Genomic DNA, 27,531 nt, shown 5'->3' with positions numbered 1-27,531 from the left:
TCTAGTCTGGTGACTTCGGTCTCTAATGCTCAACGAGGAGAAATCATCACTCCTGATAGGAATCAAGTTTTTGATAAATGTGTGGGAGCAGAGAGCGATCAGACTTTGTCGGATTGCCTGGACCAAGCAGCTCTAGGGCAGCCCGGTTCGGATCCAGTCAGACAATATCATGGTGATGACTTAGGTCGATCACCAAGGATTTCACCATCTGTGTCTTCATCAGAGCATCCCTGAGGTGGTTCTGTTGGCATATCGGCTCAACAGGAAGGCGCGGAGGTTGGTAACGCGCGCACGCGATCCTCTAGCGGACGCAGCAGACGCGCTGAACGGCCTGTAAAGGCAGTGTCAGCTACTATATGTCTTCCCTCCTCTCAGATTGCTGCTGAGATTTCTCCGCAGGATAGAGATGGAGGGAACTCCAGTTATCCTGGAAATTCTAGGCTAGCCTCGCCAAGCCGGTCATGCTGACTTGGACAGGCTAGTCGCGGACGCTCCTTGGAGACTTCCTCTCAGGGAGGATCTGCGGTCTCAAGGACCGATCTTCCATTGTGCTTTACAGTCGCTGGTTTTAATGGCCTGGCCATTGAGACACAGGTACTGAAGGACAGAGGGTTGTCAGCTTCAGTTATTCCTACTCTAATTAAAGCAAGGAAAGCGACTTCCAGCAAAGTCTATTATCGCACATGGAGGACTTATATTGCGTGGTGTGAATCTTTGGAATTTCCCCCACGTACCTATTCGGTGACCCGAAACTTGGCTTTTCTGCAAAAGGGGGTTGAGCAGAAACTATCCTTGAGCACTATCAAGGGTCAGGTTTCAGCATTAGCAATCTTCTTTCAGAAGCCTTTGGCTACTCATTCCTTGGTGCGGAATTTCATCCAGGGGGTGCGGCACTTGGCTCCGCCAGTGCGCGCGCCCTTACCGCCCTGGGATCTTAATTTGGTTTTGTCGGTTCTGCAGAAACCTCCCTTTGAAAATATCAGGGAGATTCCCTTGCTTACATTATCCCAGAAGGTGGCCTTCTTGGTGGCTATCACTTCTGCACGCAGGGTGTCAGAACTGGCTGCATTATCATGCCATTCCCCATATCTTGTGGTTCATAGGGATAAGATAGTTCTTCATCCGAAGCCATCCTTTCTTCCTAAGGTGGTTTCAGACTTTCATCTGAATGAAGATATTGTGCTACCTTCCTTGTGTCCTCAGCCCAATCATCCTCGGGAATATGCGTTGCATTCCTTGGATGTGGTTCGGGCAATCAGGGTATACCTGAAGGCTACGGAATCATTCCGTAAGACGGATTCACTTTTTGTGATCACGGATGGCCCCAGAAAGGGGTTGCCTGCATCTGCCGCGACTATCTCCAAATGGATCAGACAGACGGTGGTACAGGCTTATTCGATTAGGGGTCGGAATCCTCCGTTCCCTGTTAAGGCGCACTCCACTCGAGCGCTCAGTACTTCCTGGGCCTACCGCCATCAGGCGTCAGTGGTCCAGGTGTGCAAGGCGGCTACCTGGTCGTCGGTGCATACCTTTACAAAATTTTATAAAGTTGATGTGATGGCATCGGCGGATGCCTCATTTGGCCGCAAGGTTATGCAGGCCGCAATTTGAGGAGACCGGTGGTCTACCTCGAGGGTTTTTTTCCGTTGGAATTTCAGTTGAGTCTCATCCTTTGATTGATGAGCCTTTAAAACTTCTAGTTGGCACCGGTTGGGCCTTCTAGATTGGATTTTGATTTCCATTTTCCCACCCCTCATTTGTGGTACTGCTTTGGGACGTCCCGAGTTGATATTAATCAAGGAGGACTACGTCTGTCAATGAGCGACAGAGAAAAATGGATTTTTGTAAAATCTTACCCTAAAATCCTTTTCTCTTAAGCTCATTGACAGACGTAGTACCCGCCCCTCTGTTTTTGAGTTGGGTTGGGTTAAATTCTCTAAACACTGCTTTGTGACATAACTGATTTGCTGTAGCAGGAAGTGAGAGGATATACCCTCTGGGACTGCCCCTAAGGTGTGGCCAGAACGTTTTCTTTCCTGTCTAGTCCTACTCCTGTAGAGGGCAGTATAACCCGAGTTGATATTAATCAAGGAGGACTACGTCCGTCAATGAGCTTAAGAGAAAAGGATTTTACGGTAAGATTTTACAAAAATCCATTTTTGCAGTGTGGGAGGGTACGTTATCCTGCCAAAAGAGGCCACTGCCATCAGGGAACACCATTTACACGAAGGGGTGTACTTGGTCAGCAAAAATTTTTAGGTAGGTTTTACATATCAAGCAAAATCCACATGAATGGCAAGACCAAGGTTTCCCAGCAGAACATTGCTAAAAGCATCACACTTCCTCCGCCACCTTGCCTTCATCCCATACTGTATCCTGGTGGAATCTCTTCCCCAAGTACGGTGTAAGGGACGCACATGAACCTGGCCATCCACATTCTCCATAGTCCAGCTCTTATTAGGGTACTGAAGTTTATCACCATCTCAGACTCTATATAACCACACCCTTTTAAGCCACACCCAATTTTTAGCGCAGTGTAAACCATGTCCACGTTTCACTGGCTGAATTTTATTTTCCTCTGCGTCTAGAGCCCAACTTATGATAGTACACATAGGCCTACTGATTTTGTAAACCGCTCCTGATGAGAACACAGTAATGTTTGTGTATTATTTATTATTCAACACATTCTATTTAACAGTTAGTTGCTGAACCATTGCAGAACATGTTTGTACATCATGCAAGTATGGTATAAATGGAATTTTAAATCTTACCGATATTCATATTCTGCATCTTAGGCAAAGGGGTAACCAGTGAGTTGTGACAGTCATGTATGCTAATATTGTAATTACACAGCTTCCAGCAAATCCTTTTCTAACAGCGAAACAAACCTCCTATTCTTAAAGTATAACTAAAAGCAAAACTTTTTTTATCTTTGGATAGAGTGGAGAAAAGAGGAGGAATTAGACCACCTGTCAGTTTTTATTGTTGTCTGTGCCCCAGTTAGGGAAATTCACCCTCTCAATTTGTCCTATTTACCATTATTATTGAAAGTAAAAGTAAAAAAAAATTTGGGTTGACACCAGGACAGTAATAGAGAATAATCTTCCAATGGGAACATCAGATCTGATGACCCTGGTGATACCCTGGGATTCCTTCCCTGTGCAAGGATTCCCTCTCTATCCCTGTTTCCTCTCTCTCTCTCTTCCTTCCTGTAACCTGACAGAGGGTATAACCCTCCCTTACCAAAATGAAACAAAATGTTTTTGCCTTTAGTTCTACTTAAAAGGATAAGGTTACCTTTCTGAATATGTTACATGGTACAACCATATTTTGGGTGTAACATGTTCAGCATGCACCCCCTCTCCCTCTGATTCCCCCCCCCCCTCCCCTGTGATAGCAGGCGGGGGATCCTTTCCCTGCACCTGCTATCACAATTTGAAAACAGGGTGGTCGAGCAGGGCTCCGTCCACACAGGCGTGTCATTCATTCAGTTTCCTGTGATTGATTAGACTAGTACCTGTCAGCCATTGTGTCTGACAGCTTGTAGTTCTCAATGAACTTTGAAGGCGCTGGTGAGTGGTCATAGTTCATTGACCTTCCTGTTCTCAAGTAACAGCCTGAGAGTCTGCAGGAGCCTGTTATTGCACCCACAATCTGCTGATCGTGATGCTCTGCAGGCTCCTAAGAGCTATCTTTTTTTACCTGCAAAAAAAATGTCTTTATTTTTTTCTCAAAAGGTGAACATATTTCAATTTTGTTTTATTAAGGTTTTCAAATATTGAAAAAAATAGACTTTAAAGTTGCATTTTTGTAAATATTTTATTATATATTTTTATGTGACAACACTAAAGAAATGACACTTTGCTACAATGTAAAGTAGTGAGTGTACAGCTTGTATAACAGTGTACATTTGCTGTCCCCTCAAAATAACTCAACACACAGCCATTAATGTCTAAACAGCTGGCAACAGAAGTGAGTACACCTCTACGTGGAAATGTCCTGATTGGGCCCAAAGTGTCAATACTTTGTGTGGCAACCCTTATTTTCCAGCACTGCCTTAAACCTCTTGGGCACGGAGTTCACCAGAGCTTTACAGGTTGCCATTGGAGTCCTCTTCCACTCCTCCATGACGACCTCAAAGAGCTGGTGGATGTTAGAGACCTTGCACTCCTCCACCTAGGTCTGGAAACATGCTTGGCCAGTCCATCACCTTTACCCTCAGCTTCTTTAGCAAGGCAGTGGTCGTCTTGGAGGAAAGTTTGGGGTGGTTATCATGTTGAAACACTGCCCTGTGGCCAGTCTTCGAAAGGGAGGGGATCATGCTGTGCTTCAGTATGTCACAATACATGTTGGCATTCATGGATCCCTCAATGAATTGTAGCTCCCCAGTGCCGGCAGCACTTATGCAGCCCCAGACCATGGCACTCCCACCACCAAGCTTGACTGTAGGCAAGACACACTAGTCTTTTGTACTCCACACCTGTACATGCTGGTATTCATGGTTCCCTCAATGAACTGTAGCTCCCCAGTGCCGGCAGCACTTAGGCTGCCCCAGACAATGACGCTCCCACCACCCTGCTTGACTGCAGGCAAAACACACTTGTCTTTGTACTCCTCACCTGGTTGCCGCCACACACGCTTGACACTATCTAAACCAAATAAGTTTATCCTGGCCCACAGGACATGGTTCCAGTAATCCATGTCTTTAGCCTGCTTGTCTTCAGCAAACTGTTTGTGGGCTTTCTTGTGCACCCCTAAGTGAAAATGTCCTGGGATGACAGCCATGCAGACCAATTTGATGCAGTGTGCGGCATATGGTCTGAGCACTGACAGGCTAACCCCCCACCCCTTCAACCTCTGCAGCAATGCTGGCAGCACTCATATGTCTATTTCCCAAAGACAACCTCTGGATATGACACTGAGCATGTGGCTTTTATGGCGAGGCCTGTTCTGAATGGAACCTGTCCTGTTAAACAGCTGTATGATCTTGGCCACCATGCTGCATCTCAGTTTCAGTGTCTTGGTAATCTTCTTATAGCCTAGGCCATCTTTATGTAGAGCAACAATTATTTTTTTCAGATCCTTAGTGACCGGTATGAAAGAGTGAGAGCGATAACACACCTGCTCCCCATTCACACCTGAGACCTTGTAATACTAACGAGTCACATGACACCGGGAGGGAAAAGTGGCTAATTGGATCCAATTTGGGCATTTTTCACTTAGGGGTGTACTCACTTTTGTTGTCAGCGGTTTAGACGTTATTGGCTGTGTGTTGAGTTATTTTGAGGGGACAGCAGATTTAAACTGTTATACAAGCTGTACATGCACTACTTTAAATTGTAGCAAAGTGTAATTTCTTCAGTGCTGTCACATGAAAAGATATAATATTTGCAATATGAGGGGTGTATTCACTTTTGTGAGATACTGTGTGTGTGTACAGTAAAACCTTGGATTGCGAGCATAATTCGTTCCAGAAACATGCTTGTAATCCAAAGCACTCTTATATCAAAGCGAATTTCCCCATAAGAAATAATGGAAACTCAGATGATTCGTTCCACAACCATTTATTCCTAAATCCTTCAGTTTATAGTCCATATAAAAAGATTATAGCATTGTGATAGGTTATATAACCATAAAATGTCCATCCACAAATAGCTGCTTCCACAAGGGGATTAGAAGCAAAATACAGCAGGAGCTACAGAGTATCAAATAGAAGAGAGGCGCCTCTAAGTGTAGCAATATGGTTCCCATTTAATGAAGGTACAACATTTAGCAACTCACATGGTTGATGAATAAAACAGGCACATCTAAGTATGCAGGCATCCGGGGTAAAGCTGTCCACATAGACTATCTTCTGCACCGCCGGCTGCCAGTCTGTAATCCTGACCAGGAAGACCACCCTGCAGTAAAGCGATCTGAAAGCGAGGGGCAGCATGGAACGGATGACGTAGATGGCGGTGCAGAGGATGGTCTATGTGGACAGCTTTAGCCTGGATGCCTGCATCCTTAGATGTGCCTGTTCCAATCAGCAACCATTTGAGTTGCTAAATGTTGCACCTTCATTAAATGTAACCATATTGCTGCACTTAGAGGCGCCTCTCTTCTCTTTTATACTCAGCTGTGACTTGAGGCTACTTGTATATCAAGACATCGCTTGTATATCAAGTCAAAATTTATTTGAAAATTTTGCTTGTCTTGCAAAGCGCTCTTAAACCAAGTTACTCTCAAACCAAGGTTTTACTGTATATGTAAATATATGTATATATATATATATATATATATATATATATATATATATATATATATATATACACACAGTATCTTGCAAAAGTGAGTACACCCCTCACGTTTTTGTAAATATCCTATTATATCTTTTCATGTGACAGTACTGAAGAAATTACACTTTGCTACAATTTAAAGTAGTGAGTGTACAGATTGTATAACAGTGTAATTTTGCTGTTGGTATCGCACTCATTCTTTCATACTGGTCACTGGAAGTTCAACATGGCACCGTGTGGCAAGGAACTCTTTGATGATCTGAAAAAAAGAATTGTTGCCCCACATAAAGATGGCCTAGGCTATAAGAAGATTGCCAGGACCCTGAAATTGAGCTGCAGTACGGTGGCAAAGACCATGGTTGACCAAAGAAGTTGAGTGCACACGCTCAGCATCATATCCAAAGGTTGTCTTTGCGAAATAGACGTATAAGTGCTGCCAGCATTGCTGCAGAAGTTGAAGGGGTGGGGGTTCAGCCTGTCAGTGCTCAGATCATATGCCGTACACTTCATCAAATTGGTCTGCATTCCTGTCATCCCAAAAGGAAGCCTCTTCTAAAGATGATGCACAAGAAAGCCAGCAGTTTGCTCAAGACAAGCAGACTAAGGACATGGATTACTGGAATGAAGTCCTGTGGTCTGATGAGACCAAGATAAACTTATTTGCTTCAGATAGTTTTAAGCGTGTGTGGCGACAACCAGGTGAGGAGTACAAAGACAAGTGTGTCTTGCCTGCAGTCAAGCATGGTGGTGGGAATGTCATTGTCTGGGGCTGCATGAGTGCTGCCGGCACTGGGGAGCTACAGTTCATTGAGGGAACCATGAATGCCAACATGTACTGTGACATACTGAAGCAGAGCATGATCATCCCTTCAGAGACTGGGCCGCAGGGCAGTATTCCAACATAACGACCCCAAACACACCTCCAAGACAACCACTGTCTTGCTAAAGAAGCTAAGGGTAGAGGTGATGGACTGGCCAAGCATGTCTCCAGACCTAAACCCTATTGAGCATATGTGGGGTGTCCTGAAACGAAAGGTGGAGGAGTGCAAGGTCTCTAACATCCACCAACTATGTGATGTCATCATGCATGAGTGGAAGAGGACTCCAGTGGAAGCCTGTGAAGCTCTGGGGAAATCCATGCCCAAGAGGGTTAAGGCAGTACTGGAAAATAATAAATAATATGCAGATACAAACAGGAATGTAAAGGACATAAAGGCTGTAATGGCTGCGAAAGATTATTATTCCGCAAACTGCCGTATAACCGAAAAGGTAGCTTTAAGGAACATGCATGGTAATGTGGAAAAGCTCACTGTCTCTAAAAGGCTTGACAATGTTTTGACCGATCCTTCTTTTTCACTATGTCCTTTTGAGTACAAAATGACCTGCAAAATCTTTAAAGTCATTCATTGTTCATGAACAAATACATGCTTATACTCTAAAAGACACATTTCCTGTGCTCTTATGCCCTCATTTCACCAGATCAGTGGAAGGTTCCTGGGCTTTCCGGCACCAGGCCTCTGTAACCCAGCTTTGTAAGATCACCACCTGGTACTCTGTTCATACCTTTTCAAAGTTTTATGAGGTGGACGTTCGATCCTCTGTAGATGCAGCTTTTGGCTGCAGTGTTCTTGTAGTGGCACTCTGAAGTTGGGTCAGTTGACCCTTGTTGTTGAGCCGATTGGCACAGTTCCGTTTGCCTAATTGTTGCTTACCTTTCTAATTGATTGCTTGGGGATGTCCCTGGATCTATGAATACTTTGCCTATATGTGGCACTATATGATTAAGGCCTGGTTCACACTGGTGCAACATATGCTCCGGGTTTGGAAGCATATGTCGCATGACATGTATAAATCAATGGTTCCCTATGAGAGCCATCTTAACTGGCCCGACTGTGAAAAAGTTTCCTGCACTATTTTGGTCCATCTTCAGCCTATTCAATATCATCATCTTAACTAATCCGACTTGTGGCATGAGACTTGTGCTCAGAGGATCTTGAAGGGGAACCCCATGCCAAAAATAAAAATTCCATACCAGGCCCTTTTGGGTCTGGTATAAATTTTGTGGGTAAACCCCATGCCAAAAAAAAAAAAAATGGCGTGGGGTCTTCCCCCAAGACCATACCAGAACCTTTGGTCTGGCATTGCTTTTACGGAGAACCCCCAAAACAAAACATGAGGTCCCCCCAAAAACCATACCACACCCTTATCCGAGCATGCAGCCCAGTAGATCAGAAGGGGGGGGGCATTTCCCAAAAATCCTGGGCAGTGGTTGTGGGGGTTTGTTGGCAGGGGGGTTATCAGAATCTATAAGCCCAGATCTCACCCCCCCCCCACCTATGTGAATGAGTATAGGGTACATTGTACCCCTACTTATTTAACCAAAAATAAAAACAGCACACAGGTTTTTGCCACGGTCCTTTTATGAAAGTAGCTCCAACATATCTTCTCTCTCCAGTGATGTCTTCTCCCTTCGATTTTTCTGAACCTGGCCTAAAAGGGATTTTGACTTACCTGTGAATTCAATATTTTGAGACATAGGCCATCCTTTCCTATATTCCTTGGTTACTCTGCCTGCCTTGCTTTCTAGAAAACTGAGGACTCACGGAGCATGGTAGGGTTATAGGGACACCCAGTTTGCATGTCCTATAAAGCTTGCCAGTGTTCAATCACCTGAAGGTATGCGCCAATAACCCCCGGCTTATAAATATATTGCCTGTGTCCTGTAATCTGCTCCAAGATATGGAAGTTCCACATAAATCAAAATTTCTTCTTTCTCTTTTGTTCATTGAGGGACATAGCTCCTGATCTTCATGACCATTGGGTTATACTGCCCCCTACAGGAGTAGGACACTAGGCATAAAAAAATCTGTCTACGCCTATGGGCAGTCCCAGGGGGTATACTACCTCTCTCTGGTTACTCAGTTTTTTTTCTGCCTAGTTAGCAGTAAGGACCTAGTTCCTAGTTGGGATCTATGGTCCTGGCAATTTTTTCTTTTTAGATAGAAATTTTTCTCCTGGTTTTTTTCCTGTGAGATCTGCAATCAACTGACAGACTGGGTGATGGGCTGGATAATCTAGATTCAGTGGTCACCCCAGTCTGGCCAGTGAGCATGCGCAGACCTCAGCTCTGCGCTAGGTCGGCCGCAACATAGTCCCATCAGACGGGGGCTGGCCTGCAAGTTAAACGCCTCCCCCCCATGTCAATAGAGAGGAGGTTCTGTTTGGAGCTGTGCCTGCCTGGTTCCTGGTATAGTGAGCAGCTGTTCCCCCCTCTGCACCCTGGAGGGTTTTGGGGTTCCCCTCCTTCCCATAAGGCACCCCTCTTCATCTGGCCCCCCATCCTACCTTCACCCCCTTCCACTTATGCTGGGGCTGTGTGGGTGGTCTGGTCCACCTCCTGGAGTAGGGGCAGGGCACTATGCTGGTGATGGGGGCCGGGGGTGCACCGCCGATGACTGGACGATCAGCTGTGTGGGGGGGGGATTGTACCCGGTAGGAGCTCCTGGCAGGACCCCTTGTCATGCCTGGGCCTGTCCTTGAGGCCTAGGGTTCGCTCCTGGGTCCCTGGGAGCTCTGTGGTGCTGGGTAGGGCCGCCATTTTCCTGTAGCCTGTGTGTTTCTATGCACGGCAGCCATGTTTGTGTAGTCCGGCAGTAATTTGGTGGTGGTTTGCCATTTAAAATAGTGGTGTCCATGACAGTGGAGCCCTGTGGGGCGTTGGGAGCCCCTCCTCATCCCCTGGTGCTGACTCCTGGATCTTTTCACTTCCTGATCGCCACACATGGAGTGCAGATTATCCTGGTGGCAGTAGGTGCCTGTTTCTGCTGGGTGGTGAGTCTGGTGGGGTTCTGTCCCTCTCTGCTGAGGATCGCTTGGTGCTTTGTGCCTGGCAACTGGGTGGTGCTGCCAGCACGGTGGGGGTTGTCACTTTGCAGTGTTTTACGATTTTTGTGGGGTCCTCCTGGTGACTCATGGAGTCTTTGGAGCACATCTCCCCAGCTGATCCCCTCTCTAAAGGCTGCGAGGCCCTCCGGGTCCCAACCATCCATTGATGCACTGATGCCGGTCCTGGAGTCCTTTGTGTCCCGGCTGGAGGTGGCTATCGGGCGACTGGGCTAGCAAATAGCGCCCCTGTAAGAAGAGGCTTGCTATTCAAAAACGTGTTTCTGTTAAATCCCGCAGAGACTTGGCTAATGCGCGCACACGCGCGCGCAAGCACGCAATGTGTGACAGATGCTGGTGCCAAATGGACTATTTAAACCCAGCTTTTGCTCAGCTCCAGTGCTGCTTTGTCTTCAGCCTTTGTTGACCTGTACCTGCAAACCTGTATTCGGTTTACCAGTTCCAGACCCAGCTTATCCTGACCATCCTCTGCTCTCTGCCTGTACCGACCCTGGCTTGTCCTTTGACCTCCGCTCCAGTCTGATCCTTCTGGCTCCTGCATTACCGTTTGGCTTCTGACCCGGCTTGTCTCACTACGCTCCTGTCTTCTCCGAATCTGATCACCTGGCCAGTGAGGATTCTGTCAGCCTACCCTGCTATCCTGACTCCTGTCTCCAGCACTAGTTGCCTGCACACCTGCTTATCCACTGGATCTACCTGGCTATCCCTGTCTGTGGACACGGGCCTGCTTCCAGCTTATTTCAGGCACTCGTGCTACTCTACACTCCGGCGCCTCCTGTCTGCACTATCAGGGGCCCTGAGTCAGAGGCGTAAGAGAGGCCTTCCTCCCCGTTTCAGGCTCACCTTCAGGTACGTGATAGCCCCCCCCCGCATTCCCCTGGCTCATCTGTCTCATCAGATCCTGAATCTGATTTGGCCGCTGCAGACGTGGGTCACCCTGCAGGATCTGCGACCACGCGCCCGGAATCCTGAGATAGTGAGGATGATTCCTCAACCTCAGCATTGCGCACAAAAATGCGCTGGTGAAAGCACTGATTGTATCTGTGCGTGAAATCTTGAAGACGGAGAATGCAGCTGCGAGAGAGGCACAGGTTCCATTTGGCACTTGCAAGCCATCTAGAGAAGCAAAGGTGTTTCCTTTCCCCGCCTATTTTGACAGAATTTTTGCTAAAGAGTGGGGACGACCAAAGCGCCCCCTTGGGGTCCTTAAGCGATTCACTAGGCGTTACCCCTATGAACAGTCCCTTATTAAGAATTGGACTGTTCCACCAGTGGTGGTCCCTCCGGTTTTTAGATTGAACAAGGCAACCATGCTTTTGGTTGAAGAGTCCCTGGCCTTTAAGGATCCGGCTGACAGGAAGGCGGAGGCTGTGGCCTGCAATATGTACACCTTGGCTGGTTCAGTACTGAGGCCAGTAGTCCCTATTGCCCTGGTGTCGCAAACTCTGACTGAGTGGGCTAAGCTTTAACGCTGTGACGTGGAGGGAGAACCGCTCCCCCCAGAATTTGCTGAGCTAGCGGACCAACTGGTCCAGGGGCATGCCTTTTGGTGTAAATCTAAAAAGGCCTTGATTGATCTCCCCTTTCAAGGGCATTGCCTGTTTAGGGCTACCCTGCATGACATCATCAAAGGTCTCACAGGGGGAAAGAGTACTTTTATTCCGCAGGCTACTAAGGGCAAGGAACCTCGTTGTAGATGTGGACCTTCCTTCTCAGCTCATAAGAAGTTTTTTTGTCCCCTAGGGACGACTAACAAGGGCTCGAAGACTTTCAGGGCCTCCTCTTGAGGATCCAAATGAACCTGGTCTGGCAAGTCGAGAGCGGGCTTCTCCAGACCCGCGGACAAGGCTCCTTCAGCATGAAGGTGCGCCCTCACCCTTATCAGGGGTGAGGGATATCTTTGCTGGTCTCTGGACCTGTGGACCTTCCTGGTACAAGACCTGCTTATAGGGTCTGTTTGGGGTGATACAAGACCTGTTACTTCAAGGGGTGATTGTCCTGGTTCTGACTTCGGAACGTTTTCAGGACTTTTACTCAAACCTGTTTACAGTTCCCAGGAAGGAAGGCAAGGTGTATCCAATCCTGGACCTCAAGGCGCTGAACTGCTTTGTGCAGGTGCAGCAGTTTAGGATGGAGTCCATACGCACTGTGGTGACATCCCTGCATCAGGGGGATTTTCTTGCTTCTATCTACATCAAGGATGCTTACCTTCACATTCCTTCGCTTTGCCATGGGGGAGGAGCATTATCAGTTTGTGGTGTTACCCTTTGGTCTCGCCTCTGCTCCTTTGGGTCTTCACAAAAGTGTTAGCCCCAGTGTTAGCATTGTTACGCCAATGGGGGATCGTGGTACTGGGCTACTTGGACGACCTCCTTCTGCGAGCAGAATCTCTTACTGCTCTGGTGGAAAACTTTGAAATCACCATATAAACTCTGAGGGAGTTTGGCTGGATTCTGAATTTTCAGAAGTCTGCTCTGGTTCCGTCCACAAAGCTGGGTTCATCTCCTGCCATCCAGCAGATGGTCAACCCTCTGGACTTGCATGTGGGTCCTAAGCCTGATGGTTTCTACCTTCGAGGCGGTTCCATTTGCACAATTCCATACGAGGTCCCTGCAAAGGAAGATTCTGGCCAAATGGGACAAGACTCCGCAGTCTCTGGACAATCAGAGACTGAGCCAGGGAACAACGGAGTCCCTGATATGGTGGCTTCGCTCTCCGGCGCTTCAGCTGGGCAAATCCTTCCTCCCCATGTATTGGACAGTGGTCACCTCAGATGCCAGCCTGTCCGGCGGGGGAGGCCTCCTCGGAAAGCATTCTGCTCAGGGGATCTGGACACTCGAAGAGTCCAGGTTATAGGAAAATGACCAGCGCTATGGACTATTAAACGTGGAGGATGCGAGTAATAAAAAAGGTGTAAGCTGCCACCAACCAACCCTCGGGGTGCAAGGGTGAATGTATAGAAATAATATGTGTCGATTGGTACCGGTACCAATCGTCACATATTATTTCTATACTCGAAGAGTCCAGACTGCTGATTCATTTCTTGGAACTCTGAGCAATGAGACTGTGCCCCGACCATTGGACGGATCGTCTTCAGGGATGTCCAGTGCGCATTCAAACGGACAATGCCACGGCCGTGTCTTATGTCCATCACCAACGGGGGAACAAAAAGTGTCCTGGCGGCTCTGGAGGTAGTCGGCATTCTAAGGTGTTACAGCCCTTTCCATTGTACACATTCCCGGGGTGGAAAACAGGCAGGCGGATTACCTCAGTCGGCAGGCCTTGGACCAAGGAGAGTAGTCCCTTCATCCGGAGATGTTTCATCAGTTGTCAACGGTAGGGCATCCCCGAGATGGATCTGTTGGCGTCTTGGCTCAACAGATGGGTGCAGAGGTTTGTGGCTCAGTCACGGGAGCCTCTGGTGGACTCCACAGATGCGCTGGTGGCCCCATGGGGTCAGTATCGCCTGATTTACGCCTTCCCTCCTCTCAAGCTTCTGCCAAGACTTCAATGCAGGATCGAGGCAGATGGGATTCCGGTCATCTTAGTGGCTCCAGACTGGCCTCGCCGGGCTTGGTACACCCAACTGGTCGCCGACGTTCCTTGGAAGATTCCTCTCAGGGAGGATCTACTGTCCCAAGGACTAACCTTCCATCCTGCTTTACAGTTGCTGGCTTTGACGGCTTAGCTGTTGAATGCCAGGTGCTGATGGATAGAGGTTTATCTGAGTCACTGATTCCAACGCTGTTAAAAGCTAGGAAATCTACTTCTAGGAAGATCTAACCTCGTACGTGGAAGACTTGCATTGCGTGGTGTGAGTCTCTTGAGGTTCATCAACGGTCCTTATCGGTGGCTCGGATCTTGGCCTTCCTTTAATGGGGGGGGGGGGGTTGAACAAAAATTTGACTTGTACCATCAAGGTCTAGGTGTCGGCTTTGGCGATCTTCTTCCAATGACCCTTGGCCACACACTGCCCGGTGTCGACCTTTCTTCAGGCGGTCCGACAATTGGTACCACCAGTGCGGTTTCCGTTACCGCCTTGGGACCTCAATTTGGTGCTTTTGGTCCTCCAGAAGCCTCCCTTTGAGAATCTTTGGGAGATTCCCTTGCTTACGCTGTTTTAGAAGGTGGCTTTTTTGGTGGCGATCACCTCTGCACGCAGGGTATCAGAACTGGCAGCTATAACCTGTCGTTCACCTTACTTGGTGATTCACAGAGAAGGTGGTTCTTCCCCCTTCTCTGTCTTTCCTCCCAAAGGTTGTCTCTGATTTTCCCTGTGTCCCAGGCCAAATCATCCAAAGGAAATTGCCTTGCATGCCTTGGATGTGGTCCAGGCAATTAGGGTGTACCTGGCAGCTACGGAGTCTTTAGGAAGTCAAACTCACTATTTGTGCTCAAGGATGGGCCTCTGAAAGGGTTGTCCGCTTCCTCTGCAACCTTTTCCAGATGGATCAGACAGACGGTTATTTAGGCCTATTCCATCAGGATTCAGGTTCCTCCTTTCACTGTCAAGGCGCATTCTACTCGGGCACTTAGTGCTTCCTGGGCCTTCCATCATCAGGCGTCAGTGACGCAGGTTTGCAGGGTGGCCACCTGGTCATCGGTGGCCACTTTTACAAAGTTCTATAAAATGGATGTGTTGGCATCTGCAGGTGCTTCTTTTGGCCGCAAGGTTTTGCAGGCTGCTGTTTAGAGGACCTGATGCTTTTTGAGGGTGTATTGTTTTTTTCAGGTGGGCCCCAGTTGTTTTTGGTTGAGCTCCTGTTGCCTGGTTGGCTACTGTTTAGCCTTGGGAATTTTTTTGCTGTTCCCACCCCTCATGTTTAACACTGCTTTGGGATGTCCCAGTGGTTATCAAGATCAAAAGCTGTCACCGTCAACAAGTGAAAGAGAAAATTGGATTTGACTTACCGTAAAATCTTTTTCTCTGATGTTCATTGACGGACATAGCACCCACTCCTCTGTGGAGTTGTAATTCTTCTGACACTGCTTGTAACAAAACTGAGTAACTATAGCAGAGAGGGAAGTATAGCCCTGGGACTGCTCATAGGCATATCCAGATTTTTTTTCTGCCTAGTGTCCGACTCCTATAGGGGGCAGTATAACCCAATGGTCATGGTGATCAGGAGCTGTGTCCGTCAATGAACATCAGAGAAATGGATTTTACGATAAGTCAAAAATCCAATTTTGTAAGTGCTACACTTTGTGGGTACTGTAATTTTTAATTGCATTGATTTTGATGTATGAGGCAGTTTTGGGGCATTTCAGGTCCCAAAACTCCACCCAAAAATGCCCCAATAACCATAAGTGGAGGCCAGCTTAGCTTAGTGAAAAAGGTTTAATTTGAATACACAATGATATACAAGGGATTTAAAAAAAAAAACAGTATGATTTTTCTTGCATCTAATTAGATCACTGCAGTAAAAATGGCTTCACCTTGCTTAGTGCCTCTAGTAAATCAACCCCATAGGATCTCTTTCAATGAAAAATTCTTCAAGTGGGCAAAGCATGTGTAAGCATCAAAACATCACCTTTCTTTCTAGGGGTAACTTAATTGATTAATCTGTACAATTAATTAATTCAGAATGAATTTGGAATTTAAATATTGTATATCTAATGTAAATTAGTAGTATTTTTAATATAGCAATTTAAGTAACTAATGTATTGTAGCCATTTCCTTTTTGTTCACGTCTACTAATTTTTTTAGCTATTCTACCTGAAATTATTAGCATTTAGCAAGCCTACAATTCAGTCATTGGCAAGCGCAGGCAGCTTGTTGTATAAACTGTTCCTTGTGTATTTGAGCAGTTTTTATTTGTTGCACATGAAACATTTTTTGTGTTGTCTGGTTACAATTATAACATTGCTGCAGTGCAGAGAGGACGGTCTCTATTTAAGCGTTACAGTGCAGCACAACAGAATCTGTGAAAGAAAAAAAAAAGATCTTCTTACCTTTTAATAGTATAGATTCAGCAAAGGCAGTATCTGAAGTAAATTGATCTTGTTCATGATGCCTGTATGAATCCATCTATGACCTCATTGAAATACTTTGCTAGCAGACTACGACCCTTGTAAGGGGCGAATGAAGCAGCCCTAAAGGACTAAAATGAATGGACCTAAACAAGGTAATATATAACAGGAACTTAATGACTGTCCGATAATGCTTCCCTTTGGATCCTCATGGGGTGTTACCCTTTCATGTAGATTGATGTTAACGGCAGACCTGCTGTGCTTTATTGAAGTCTATGTTGTTTATGACTTTAGGAAGATTTTGGGAAAATAAAAAAAGGCTAGAATGTGTTTTGCAATAACTGAGTCTTTCGATCCACACAGCTGCCAATCAAAAGCCATTTATATGGGGAAATAATAAGTGACCAAAACATAGAGATCATCATAGTGAGATCAGTGTCTTGGTCATCCTAAATACCAAGTAACATCCTTTATTTATATGATCATTTACATATTTCTTCAGCAGTTTCTGACATACTTTGCATTATGTTTGTAAAACTCTCTGTGTGCTATTAAAATCCCTCAATTTAGATTTGTTTAAGTCCAATAGATAATAAATGCTGATCAGCGATTTATCATGACTGTCAGGGGAATAAAAACAATCAGACAGGTTGGAAAACTTTACCCAATCTCTATTGCTTAATTCTATAAGCCATTGCCAGTTAATAATACCTGCTGCTGGGTATGCTCATGTATTCTGGGCAGTCAAACTAATGGCTAAAGCTGGGTGCAAGACATTGAGATGATTGGCTAGTTCTCATATATTCCACTGTTTCTGATTTCTGAGCCTATAACTTATTTCCTGATACACTACAATAAGTCAAGGAGATTGAATCACGGATTTTACGTTTATCAAAAGCCAGTCAAATGAACATTGTATTTAGTATCCATTAATCTAAGTACCATGATATAAATATTGTGCTTCTATCTTTGAATATGTATATTCACGGTCACTACAAGCTTTCATTAGAAGTGTCTTCTGTTAAATTCTCCCTTTTTGTAATAAATCCCTTGCCATGGATTATGGCTCTGAGCTGAATTAGATCACTTCAAGACACTTTTGTCTATTGATAGGCATTCTGGGGACAGTTTTCAGTCCTCATTATTCATAGGGAGCATGCTGTTTGCCAGTACTCTCATGAATACTCATGAATTATATTTGCCTAGATGATGAAATATTCTTACAGAAATTAAACAAAGAATAACACATCCATAATACTTAGTCTCCGTAGCACATGCTTAGCTATAAGCTGTATCTTGATATACAGTCATGTGAACAGGTAAGAAAATTGTTGACTATTTGGGCAGGCAAATATTAGATCTTTATCTGAACAGTACCTACAGATAACAGTGATATACTTGAACAAATAAAATTGAAATGTTGTATTCATTTTTGTAATCTAAATTAGAGAAAAATATGATTTGTAATATGGAAAAAATAAGTACGCCCCTATATTTCCCACCACTTCACAATAATGAAATTGAGTGTTCCAGATTAGCTGTCAATGGCTAGAACCCCCTTGGGAATTATGCAGGTAGAACCGGTTTTATTTTATCCTAGATGGACAGTTATCTAGGGTCTGATATGAATCCCGTTGAAATTTGCTATGTTGGAGGGAATGGGTGGTAAAATGGGGCATAGTTCATGCAAGAAAACCTAAAAACATCCTAAAAGTAAAGGACATTTGCATATAGGAGTGATCAAAATGCTATTTTTGATGAATAAATTAGTGAAAGATCAAATTGTGCTTGTGATTTTATTAATGTATATCACCTTTATTTGTTGGCTCTGTTTGAATGAAGATCATAGGTTTGCCTTTTCATATAGTTGGAAAAAATCAACCATTTCCATAGGCTTCGTATGATATTCTATCAAACTGTAACATGCTTTAGGGTTGTCAGCCAAGTGCACAGGATATTCTAACTGAATGTAAAGACTGACTGCAGAGGAAACAGTTTTTGGGTGGATTGGGGAATAGTTAAATTTTTTGTAAATGTATTTTTGTCTGTAACTCAATCAGAAAGATATTTTTTACCCCTGCCCTGTCCCTGTGATGCCAGACAAGAGAAAGGGCGAAGGGGGATGAATAGAAGATCTAACCCACCTGCAATGTTTAAAAAAGTTGTATTTTGTCTGTGTTCCCATTGGAGAGATTTCCCATAATTTTCTGTCCTGACAGGAAGTGAGGGGATGTTTCATTAATATTGACACAGACAGCAATAAATACCTGACACGGGCTGTAACCCTTTTCCATATTTTGGCTGGAGTTGGGCAAAAAATCGGCTATCTCTATTTAAACACACCCATTTTCATTTGTTTACTCATTACTCATATATTTACTATAGTCATCAGCTAGTCATATAAAAAGTACCTCCTTGGCTTTCCAACACTGACAGAAATTCACTACGCTTCTGTGAATTTTTATTGCTTGCCTGAGGAAAGTCACCGAACCAAGCCAAACCAGAGAAATCCTAATGCTGTAAAACATGAATCATAACCTTCAAGACCTGCATTATTGTTGTCATATAATATATATCTAATGTCATGGCATTGCATTGCAGCATATGAAAGAGAGAATCATCAAGATGAAGCTGAAGAAGCAGAAAATACTGCTAGGAATGCAAACGAGGAACGAGCTATAGATCAGCAGCCTGCAAGTAGAGAGCGGCAAGACGTAAGTGTGATATATGGTGATACCTTAAGTAGAAGCCATGATGACAAGTTGGATATAAGTCACCCTATTCATATAGCCATACAATGCTAATAAAAAGCTTTGCAGTAAATTGAATATTTGCAAAACAGATGAGCTTTGTCACTATCCCTTAAGTGTAGTTAGTGCAGTAACTGTGAGTTAAAATGTATGGAGGCCACTAATGAAGTACTATAATCCTTCTCATTGATTAGCGTTAGGAAATGTATCCTCATTTATGAAGCCATGCAAGGCTACTGAAAGTTTGCCTGGAATCAAGACCACTGATTTATATTTATGTTTACACTTATGTTTTCATTAAGGTTACAGTTTAGTCTACTTGAAACATATATTAAGATGTATTTTTGCCTTTCTGTGTGCTAAAATAGAACTTGCAATTCTGTAAAATCAAATTGGTAGAGTTGCCTCTAATAGGGAAGTAGTCTACTGAATGTAAAGATACCTGGAAAGCTGTAGGCTGTGTCCATAAAGAAAATGTAATCTTCAAATGTACCATGCCACACTGGTGCCCAGGCTCTCTGCCTTGTAGGCTCTATAGATATATAGCCAAAGGCAAATATAACTAGACTGTAGATAAAACAAAACAGAACACACCAGATAGGGTAGATAAAACACCTTATAATCAATAAAAAATAGATGAATTGCACTTGATCAGAACATAGTTAACTCTGATCTCATCGGATGTCCTGCCCCTAGATGCAAATGCAAATACTGCCACTTCCATAGAGCTGTCATAAGAAAGAATAGCTTATGATGTAATATCCTAGACGAGGATCAGGCTGGCATCCTGGAGCAAAGGACCTCCACTTACATGTTTCTGGGCCCTGTCCCTTCATTAGGGACTCTTACTTGATACAGTGTCTTGTTCCATCACTGCAAGCCTTCCCTCCTTTTGCCAGTTCTCTGGAACTCATGGTGATCATTCATTGTCTGTGAGTACCCAAAGACACTACCACCTGGAATTTCTCAGAGGATATTAAACAGCAATATTGGCAGGCATTCTCTGATTGGTATTGTTCCTAAACAGGACAAGTCGGCTCCCCACCAGCTTTCCTGTCCATAGTCATGAACACAAATAAATAATTACTGATTGCGCATTTGAGTTTATGCAAGGGTGAGCTTCCAACCTTTCACTTATTTTTATGGATGACCTAACACCAGTTTAAACAATGTGTGTAGTCAGCCCATGGTAACCTGCAGGTAAATAAATAAATGTAGTCTATAGGTATGAAGCCATGATGCCTTAAATGGGATTCTTTTTAGCTCCAGGAAAAAAGCATATGCAAGTAACATTTTTATATTGGTTTATTTTATTGCAGCTCTAATGGTGTTCGACTTTGATTTACTTTGTCTGTTAATGTACCTGATGATATTTGAATCACTTCTGATTTGACTCCACTTTAGTGTGAGACAGGACATCATTTCTGAATGCAAATTTGTGTGACTTCAATTTATAAAAAACCTGCTGTGACGTAAAAGATATATGATTGCTTTTCTAAGTTTAATATGAACATTAAACAATGCTAGATGAGACAAATGAATCTTAATTATGTTTTGTTTTTTAGTATACAAATTTCTAGCAACTCTGAAACTCAATAAAGGTTTTGTTTATCACAACTTTTAGTGTAATTAAAGTTCAGTATTTTATTCAGTATAAACCAGGATAATTTCTTTTGTATAGCACGGGAAGCAATACCCGGTGGAGACAAAAGACATTACTCTAGTGTAACAAAAGCATTTCCAGTGTTTTAGTAACATGATTTATGTACGTACACTAGACTGCCGGAGACGACGTGAACCCTGCAGATGATCCCAATAACCAAGGGGAAGATGAATTTGAAGAGGCAGAACAAGAGCGAGAAGAGAACCTGCCAGATGAGAACGAGGAACAGAGGCAGCAGCAAGACCAAGCAGAGAAACAAGAGCATTTAGTGGTAAGCGCTTCAGCTGTGGCTGAATAAAGTGCCAGTTAGAGTCACTTGGAGGCAGAAGAACTCCATAAGAACAGAAGCTAAGAGAAAGTCAACAAGCTGATAACCCACAGACCTCATCCTGCTTTCCAAGCAAATGCTCATAGAAAACACACATTTTTATGCTTCACTTGCAAAGCAAATGGCTAGCAACCTTTTTTTTATTTTTTTATACTACAACACACAGTAATTATTTTTAATGAAATTCTTCCATTTGCTCTGTATCAAAATAGAGGAATGAAAAATAATTCCAGTTTATGGCCTTGGCAGCAAGAAATCTGAGTAAACCCGAAAGTGCACAGTTTGCTGTATCATAATAAATGTATAGAAGCAAAGAGTAATTTAAAAGCCTAAAACCTGGTACACACTAGTAGTTTTTTTTTTTTCAACCCAGCAAGCCTTAACAAAAAAAAAACCCACCGCTCAGGAGAAGCCGCTGTATTAACTATCCGTCGTATCGATCTCCCCTACAGTACTGTTGTGTTTTGACAGAGGGACAGCCCCCCACCTCCTCCACCCCAGAACACCCCGATCATTTCTCCCAGCCATTGGCTGAGGGGGCTGATCGGGAGACGATCGGCAGACCTTTTTCTGTTATGCCCCTTCGACAGAAGCTGGCCAAATGGCTGGCTTCTGTCGGACTGACTGCAGTACACATTGGCCGAATGTCGGCTGGCTTCTATTTAACCGGCCGATGCCGCCCAACATTCTACATGTGTGTACTAGGCTGAAGGTCATTGTCAGAGCCATTGGTTAGGGCAGTTGGAATGCACTCACCTCTACCTGACCACAGCCTGTTTTAGAGGCACTAGTGAAAGTCAATGACAGCTGTGGTGTCTGCAGTGAGTTCAGTCCCTTGTCAGTGCATATTGATGAGCATTGCTGCCATAGAGGTCAGTGACATAAGTGTGCCAGCAGTCAGGCTGCAGTGCATCTCCAATGAGAAGGAAGCTTGGTTCACTGCTACTGTATGTACATGACTTTTTTGAAGAGTTTGCTAATTTTGTGGTGCATTCTCTCTGTAACAAACACAAAGTTTGCGTTCCCTTAGCAAGCATGTTTGTGGTTCAGTGATCATCTTAAATAAAGTGCTGAGCAAACTGTTGGCGCTAAGTAAAGCCTGTATAATAATAATACATGTTGTTTGCTTTTAAAGATGGCTGGGAATCCTGACCAGCAAGAGGATAATGTTGATGAACAATACCAGGAGGAAGGAGAAGAAGAGGTGTGTTCAACATGTCCTTTTATTAACACTGCATTATTAGTTGCCAGCTTTAAAATAAATAAAACTGTCCCCAAGATGATGCCCTTATTGGATAAACAATCCAGACACCTGATCTTTAGGAAAGTAAAAAAAAAACACAGATCTGTGCACAAGTCCAAAGACTGCAACTAATTTTATGACTGGCAGAGTCAAACATGGTTTAACTAAGGTTACTGGGGACAAGTGGATTGATGACTTGTGAGATTAACGTCCCAGTCTCAAATTCCATCTAGAATACACATTGTTTTTTTTTTTTTTGTTTTTTATTATCCCAACAACACATTACTCTTTATACATGCTGCTCTAGCTATATTTTTTCAAGACTGGAAGCCTCACATTTTATTTATGGTTCTGTCAGTTCATTTATCTTTAATATTAGGCATAGTGGGCTTTTTACTAGGAAGCTGAATTGAAAGCTGTTTTATATTGCTCCAATATTCCGAAGTGTGCACCTTGTGCCTTTATCATTTATTAAATCCATAACCACAACTAGTTTTGAGTGTAGTTTATGAAATGAAAGCGGTGTATACAGTCTATATGCTATATACAGCAGTCATCTTTCTCTAGTTTTAGTTGCTGATTGGATTCACTCATTCTACTGTAGTCATGTGTCACCTTGAAAAGTGTTCATAGGAATCTGTGATGCAAATACACAGGAGTAACACAGGGACATTGTTAATGTTAGTCACAATTCAATGCACAGGGGAATATAAATCGAATATCCCATTAATTCCACAATATATGTCCTGATTCATTGATGCCTTATATTTGTTTAGGTACAGGAAGATCTCACCGAGGAGAGAAAAAGAGAACAAAATGGAGAAGAAACATATGGGGAAAATGAAGAAAATGTAAGGAATATGAATTGATTGTAAAATTAATATTTCAGAGTATGTTAGTATAGGTGAACAACTTATATATTGTAAATAATGCTCAAACCCTAATCTGGGCTTTTTAAAAGTCCCATGCTTATATTCATCTAAATATCCCACTGGCAAAAAAAAAACTGCTAAACCAAATTATTTGCTATTGGTTATTTTGTGCTCATGCTCCTTTTTTAGGTTTTAATGTACAAGAGAATTTCTTCAATAGCTGAGGGGGTAGAAGTGGTCCCCTAGTAGAGAGGTTGTTGAAGCAAATTACATTTAGAAACCCTGTGTGCAGGTGAAGATAACACTGATCCAATACTGTCATATTAGTATTTTCTTTCATTCACAGATTTCTGTGAATGAATGACGTAGCTGTGAATACAAGAAATGGCAGTGAGAAGAACCTCTGGATTCTTAAGGTGTTAAAGAAGGGGGACGCTTGGGTTGGAGGCTGCAGATTGTGACCCTGTTTCATGTTACACCTTAAGCATGGGTATAACATGAAATATGGTCATAAAATAAACTTCTCTTTTAACCCTTCCTCACCATGCATACGCATACATGTGACCTCACGGAAGTGAATCTTTATCCATTGAGCCGGATATATGTGCTACTGTATCACAGACATCTCTGTGTTTCATTGGAATGAAAAGATGCACCGGATTGCTGCACACCTTGTGGGCTTTATTTATCAAAATGCAGGTACAAAAACATAAAATCACAAAGAGGGAAGGAAAGATATTTATATGTTTTGCGCTGTTCTAGCACTTCTTAATAACAACTCATACTAACAATTGGGAGCCACGATGAGCAGTTCCTGATCACATGATCGCTATGTTAGCCTGTGACTGGCTATCACAGTGATCAGTCACTGTGCAGCCCCCTCCTTAGTTTTTAAAACAGAAGTCCATCCTAACACTAAAATCTCTAAATCTACAGGTATCCACGATCTAAGACTAACCTATCTAGCCCTGTAAAGAGGAAATCAGTATACAAACCTTTTTTGAAGCTGATGTGGTCTGGTCCCAAGCTGAGCTGTCATCGGCGGCTTCACTGTGGAGGGGGTGCAGAAGAGGCAGCCGACAATGTAAGCCCCATTGTAACTCTATGGCTGACATCACTTCCCATTAATTTCCTAGCCGTTGTTGGCTGTCTCCTGCAGAACTTCTGCCACTGAAGAACGGACCAGAGCAGCTTAAAAAGGTATGCATAGGAATTTCTTCTTTACAGGGCTTCTTTACAGGGTTGTGGATGCCTGTATATTTAGAGATTTTAGTGTGAGGGTGGACTTCCACTTTAAGGGCTTATTGTAAGTACCTAAAAAAATACACTATATTACCAAAAAGTTTTGGGAAGCCCACCATTACACGCACATGAACTTCAATGGCATCCCAGTCTTAGTCCGTAGGCTTCAATAGTGAGTTGGCCCATCCTTTGCAGCTATAACAGCTTCAACTCTTCTGGAAAGGCTGTCCACAAGGTTTAGGAGTGTGTCTGTGGAAATGTTTGACAATTCTTCCAGAAGCGCATTTATGAGGGCAGGCACTGATGTTGGACGAGCAGGCCTGGCTCACAGTCTCCACACAAATTCATCCCAAAGGTCTTCAATCGGGTTGAAGTCAGGACTCTGTGCAGGCCAGACAAGTTCCTCCACCCCAAACTCACTAATCCATGTCTTTATGGACCTTGCTTTGTGCACTGGTGCGCAGTCATGTTGGAACAGGATGGGGCCATCCCCAAACTGTTCCCACAAAGTTGGGAGCATGAAATTGAACAAAATGTCTTGGTCTGACACCTTAAGAGATCCCATCACTGGAACTAAGGGGCCAAGCCCTTCCCCTGAAAAACAACCCCACACCATAATACCCCCTTCAACAAATTTTTTTGACCAGTGCACAGAGCATGGATGAGCGAATTTGAGAGGGAGGAACTTTACTGGCCTGCACAGGCCTGACCTTAACCCGCTCGAACTCCTTCCGGATGAATTAGAGCGCAGACTGTGAGCCAGGCCCTCTCATCCAACATCAGTGCCTGCCCTCACAAATGTGCTTTTGGAAGAATGATCTAACATTCCCAAAAAAACACACTCCTAAACCTTGTAGACAGCCCTCCCAAGATGAGTTGAAGCTGTTATAGCTGTAAAGGGTGGGCCAACTTAATGTTGAACCATACAGACTAAGACTCGGATGCCATTAAAGGTCATGTGCGTGTAAAGGCATGCGTCCCAATACTTTTGATAATATAGTGTATCTTTTTTTAGCTTTTTCCCATTTTGGACATCTATGCATAGATCGTTGTGCTGTATTAGGGGCATGTTCATACGAGTTTCAGTGCATTTATTTATGTGCATTTTTGTACAAGCATTCGCACATAGCCTAAAGCCTGGTACACACGGCCTGAATATTGGCTGGTATCGGTCGGATCAACAGAAACCATCCAACATTCGACCCGTGTATACAGAAGCTTGGCCGAATTAGACTGCTGTCTAACGGGCATTCTGGGCAAAACAGCCAATCCACATCTGATCAGTGCTTGCAGCAAATGCTCTGGTAGGGGAGCAGTCCACCTGTCAGATCACAATAGCCCAGCGGGGAGATCATTGTGCTAACATTGCATAGCTAGTACAGGAATCGCCTCAGGTTTTTCTTTTTTTTTTGTGTAGCCCTCTGGGTTAAATGAAAAACTAATGTCACCAGGCATAAATGTGTATAAACTAGTGTCGTCTATCAAATCATTTTGGCAATGCAACAAAAGGAGGGTTTTTGCCACTGTACACATACTTGCTACTTGCTTCCAGCTACTTAATAATTTGTGTATGAACAATATGAACCAGTGTGTGTTTGACAGTGGTCATTATTGGTATGCTAGGCATATGTTTGGTATGTTTTTTACATGAAACATCAGGTTTTTCCTATTTCTGTGTTGACACAGAGATCAGACAGACTGCTGCCGTGTGCTAAATAATAATTCCTCTCGTCCTAAAAGCCTAAAGGTTTTCTGGCCAACACTAGATTTGAGTGGCCATGCATTTCTCAGTATTGTCAAGCAATAGGACTAATTAGACATCACTTATTATTGGCCAGTGTACTGTGTGTTTTAGGTTCTAAGTAAAAGAAACATGCTTCAGAAGTACAAGTGATCTCATACAGGTATGTCCTAACTTGTTGGGAAGTCAGGGCTCTTATGCTGCAACAGAATTTTGTCAAGAAGAGCAGTACTTCCCACACTTTCATTGACAAATCTACCCATGTATGTCTGCTTTTAGTGTACTTTCCATTTTAAACATAAGCTACAGTAAAGCTACATTTCTTACTGTGTAAATAAATACATGTATGACAAATAACCTTGATCACCATTAATGCTAACTGTATAAAAGCCCTAAAAAGACCAGTTTGCTTCAGCATTGATAGATGGTAATGCTGTAAGGCAGATACCAAATAACCTTATTTGCTGACATTTTCTGTGACCCTCCACACTCTTGAGAGTTCGTGTTGTAGCGTAGTTTTCAGTTGACTTCCTTTTGCTCTCTATACTTTGCAAATGTCACATATGGCGGTGATTTCAGTATTCAGAAGTCTGCTGAAGTCATATTGTCACTCTACTAGAATCCATCTGGGGCCTTTTTATGTTCAGATTGTTTCCTTCTAGTATCACTTCACTATTTAAAGAGAGAAGGAGAGGGCAAACAATGAAGATTACAGCATCAAAGGATATTTTTTTGTGTGTATGTTAGATAAATGTGCTATTGATGGTAAAAGCTACTGATCAGAATGTAATGCTTTTTACCTGTATTGTTGATAGGTGGTAGTAGCAGATTGGTATAAGAATTCTTCTTTTACTCTGACTTGGCTTTTTAAAATATAACTTAAGTTACCTTTCCTTGTATAACAAAGATTGAAGCGCTTAAACCCAAAAACAAAAATATATTATATTGCAGCTTCCCAACTCTTCGACATGGTGGTTGCATTAGTTTTTTCTGTTATTTTCACCTGCCAGTAAATCTGTTAGCTTTCAACTTCATGTAACCACTTAAGCTCCGGAAGATTTGACCCTCTTCCTGACCAGGCCATTTTATGCGATACGGCACTGCGTTACTTTAACTGACAAATTGCGCGGTCGTGCAATGCTGTACCCAAATATCTTTATGTCCCTTTTTCCCACAAATAGAACTTTCTTTTGGTGGTATTTGATCACCTCTGCCATTTTTTAATTGTTTTGCGCTATAAACAAAAAAAGAACGACAGTTTGGGAAAAAAATGTTTTCCTTTGTTATAAAAAATAACCAATAAAATAATGTAAAATCTAATTTCTTCATCAATTTAGGCGTAATTAAGCGTATATTGATGGGTTTGTGCAAAAGTTATAGCATCTACAAACTATGGGATATATTTATGGAATTTACATTTTTTCTACTAGTAATGGTGGCAATCAGCAACTTATGGCGGGACTGCAATATTGTGGTGGACAAATTGGACACTAATTGACACTTTTTTGGGCAACAGTGACACAAATACAGTGATCAGTGCC

At 43.5% G+C, this 27,531-nt stretch overlaps 1 protein-coding gene across 4 annotated transcripts in view; it reads left to right on the top strand.

The window, feature by feature from the left end:
- Nucleotides 1–27,531, top strand: part of GOLIM4 (golgi integral membrane protein 4) — a 220,662-nt gene that overhangs the window by 178,516 nt on the left and 14,615 nt on the right. For all 4 annotated transcript variants that reach the window (XM_082252565.1, XM_082252563.1, XM_082252564.1 and 1 more), the window contains 4 exons: nt 18,753–18,865; nt 20,680–20,835; nt 22,028–22,096; nt 22,912–22,986. In XM_082252565.1, the coding sequence (XP_082108691.1) occupies nt 18,753–18,865; nt 20,680–20,835; nt 22,028–22,096; nt 22,912–22,986 (413 nt within the window). The remainder of the gene's footprint in view (nt 1–18,752; nt 18,866–20,679; nt 20,836–22,027; nt 22,097–22,911; nt 22,987–27,531) is intronic.

This window comes from Pelophylax lessonae (assembly GCF_965119305.1).
Source record: "Pelophylax lessonae genome assembly, chromosome: 3".
NCBI lineage: Eukaryota > Metazoa > Chordata > Amphibia > Anura > Ranidae > Pelophylax > Pelophylax lessonae.
This window is presented reverse-complemented; position numbering and strand designations above follow the sequence as displayed.